Source organism: Galeopterus variegatus, unplaced genomic scaffold, assembly GCF_000696425.1.
Source record: "Galeopterus variegatus unplaced genomic scaffold, G_variegatus-3.0.2 Scaffold65, whole genome shotgun sequence".
NCBI classification, from domain to species: domain Eukaryota; kingdom Metazoa; phylum Chordata; class Mammalia; order Dermoptera; family Cynocephalidae; genus Galeopterus; species Galeopterus variegatus.
In genome coordinates this window covers 896,151-899,180 of record NW_007726176.1, presented here as the reverse complement: position 1 = coordinate 899,180, position 3,030 = coordinate 896,151, and the positions used below count along the sequence as shown (strand labels likewise).

Sequence of the window (3,030 nt, the reverse complement as noted above, 5' to 3'; positions counted from 1 at the left end):
GTTTTAGAAGAAAATTGCAATTGTTCAGAGATGGAGAAACAACCACTTCCTTATGTGATTGCTCCTGGCCTACCTTCTCAGCAAACTCATATGCACATTTTGAGAAAAGAAATGAAACATTTCTGCCACTTTTACCATTAAATTTTGACCCTAATCAGGTAAATGTGTTTTCTTTAAGTGTCTTGCAGTGGATTGAATTATGTCCCCCCAAAACTCCCTGAAGCTTGAATTGTGTCCCCAACTTTTATGTATTAGAAACTTGGCTCCCATTGTGACTGTTAAGAAGGTGGGAAATCCTATTATGGTAATTGAAAGGTGGAGGCTTGAAGAGGTGATTAGATTGTAGGACCCTGCAGTAGTGAATGAATTAATAATAGTGGTCAGAGGCGTGGTTCTGAGGACTTTAAAAGAAGAGGAGAGTCTCTCTCTCTTGCTCTCTCTGCTTCCACCATCTCGCAATGTGAGACCCAGCGTCACTATCGCCACCACCAGATGCATTCCTTGGACTTTGAACTTCCCAGCCTCAGAAACTGTAAGCAATAAATTTCATTTCCTTTATTAATCACCCAGTTTCAGGTATTTTGTTATAAGCAACAGAAACAGACTAATACATGTCTTTAAATTAAATTAATCCAGCAACAAAGTCTGTGAACTCTACCTCCAAAATGTCCCCCCAGTCTGTCCACTTCTTACCTCCTCTACAGCCACCACCCTGGGCCAGGCCACCATCATCTACTTCCTGGACAACTGCAACAGCTCCTCAGGGTCCCTGCCCAGCTCTCTACAGCCCATACCTCACCCAGCATTTATTGAAAGCACAAATTGAATCCCATCATTCTCCTGCCAAAAGGTTTTCCATCATCCTTAGAATAAAATCTAAATTCCTCGCTGGCCTTACAAGATGTGGGCGCTTCATCGCTTACCATCCTTCCTCCTGCTGGTGGGTGCCAGCCACTGTGGCCGGCTTGCAGGGCTGCGTTCTCTCCAAACACATTCGAGCCTCAGGGCCTTTGCACTTGCTGTTCCCTGTGCCTGGAACCCTCTTCCCTCGAATGTGTTATGTTTGGCTCCTCTGTGTCATTCAGACCCCGGGTCTGATGTCACCTCCTCAGAGAGGCCTTCCTCAACTGCCCTGTCTAAAGGGGCCCTGCACAGTTGTTCCCTATAACATCCTCTTTGTCTTCACACTTTTCACTAACTAAATGTTTTATGTTATTTGTTTACCTGTTTACTGTCTGTGCCTCCCGTTCATCTCTAGTTGAGCTCCGTAAGGGTGTGAACTTGTTTGTTCACGGTTTAGAAAAGTGCTGAGAAATGTTTGCTGAGCAAATGAATTAAGGAAGGAATGACCAATAAATCTGAGAGAGAGAGACAGACAGACAGACACAGAGAGAGAGAGAGAGAGAGACAGACAGACAGACAGACAGACAGAGAGAGAGGGAGAGAGAGACAGACAGACACACAGAGAGAGAGAGGGAGAGAGAGACAGACAGACAGACAGACAGAGAGAGAGGGAGAGAGAGAGACAGACAGACAGACAGACACAGAGAGAGAGAGGGAGAGAGGGGGGAGAGAGGGAGAGAGGGAGGGAGGAAGGTGTTAAAAGCCACTTATAAAATGATCTCAGGAGCATGGGGCCTTGACTATTGTTTAGCTAGATTGTTTGAGCCACATTGTGTGACCTCGTCCTTGTCATTTAATGTACAATGATGATGTATTATATAATAACAGTACAGTTTTACTTTACTGTTGCTCTGAACCTGACACTGTGCTGAGTATTCCTCACCCACACACCTCTCATCCTTCCAACACTGTGGGTGAGTTTCATTATTATCCTCGTCTTGCCAAGGAGTAGCTGAGACAGGGTGCAGGGGCGGGCAAGTGACCAGTGAGGTGCTAGTGGGGCAGAAGGGTCAAGGGTCAGCCTAGGCTTTCTGGCCCAAAGGCCAGCGGCACCCACCACCTTCTCCCCATTCGGGGTCTACATGTTGCATTGCTGTTATCCTCATGACTTAGTCTGAGAATAAAGTCCCTAACGCACTGGTCCTTAGTACCCATGACTGTGATGACTTGTGAGCTCTGGGCCAGCGCCATGGCAGATGTGGATGTGGGGAAGCCCAGATGTGGCAAGGGAGAGTGAGCTCCGTGTGTGGAGGGTGGGGGTAAGTGGCTGGTAGGAGGATTTAAGACAGGGTAGGCAAGTGGGAGGCAGCCTGGGGCCGGGGGCTTGGAATTCCAGCAGCAGCAGCAACAGAACCCCCTGCACAGGGCTCCAAGTGACCTGGGCTCACCTTCTTCTGTCTGCTGCAGGATGGGGTGTGTGAAATCCAGGTTCCTCCGGGACAGAGACAAGGTCTCAAAAACTGAGTCCAGTGCCAACTCACACAGCCCTGTGCATGTGCCAGATCCCACATCCTCGGTCAAGCTGGTGAGTAGGGGAGGAGCCTGGTGTAGGTGGCTGCCCCGATGCCGTTCAACAGCTTCCTGTCTTCCCAAGGTGGGGCAGGGTGTGTTTGGGGTGAAATGGAGCTAACTAGCCACCATTAGTGCCCTGACTCTCCGAGAAACACTCCAGGATGCATCCAGGGCAAGGAAGTCACTTCTCCTATCCTGGGATCCAGGACTTGTCCATCAGCCAAGGTTCCACCAACCAGGCCTGAGTGAGCACTGCAGGCCTCCAGCCTGGGCAGTAGCAAAAGCCGTGCCAAGAGTCACACAGGAGCGGACTAGGAGTAATAGCAGTTGCAGTAATGACAGTAATGGTAGTGTCAGCATCAGAGCAAAAATAAACAGTAACAATTGTAGTAATGATAATAGCACTAATAATAGCGGGAGTATAACAGTAATAGCAGGGCCGGCCCGGTGGCGCACTGGATAGTGCGCCGCTTGGGAAGCGCGGCGGCGCTCCCGCCCGAGGGTTCGGATCCCATGTACAAACCGGTTCCCGCTCACTGGCTGAGCGAGGCGCGGGAGCAACACCGAGGGTTGCGATCCCGTTGCCGGTCCCCGGTCCGGTACGGGGGCAACACT

At 49.9% G+C, this 3,030-nt stretch overlaps 1 protein-coding gene across 1 annotated transcript in view; it reads left to right on the top strand.

Annotated features, from left to right (window-relative positions):
• Positions 1-2,311: 2,311 nt before the first annotated feature.
• Positions 2,312-3,030, top strand: part of HCK (HCK proto-oncogene, Src family tyrosine kinase) — a 25,006-nt gene continuing 24,287 nt past the window's right edge. Inside the window, exon 1 of the mRNA XM_008577175.1 lies at positions 2,312-2,428. Coding sequence (XP_008575397.1) covers positions 2,312-2,428 — 117 coding nt within the window. The remainder of the gene's footprint in view (positions 2,429-3,030) is intronic.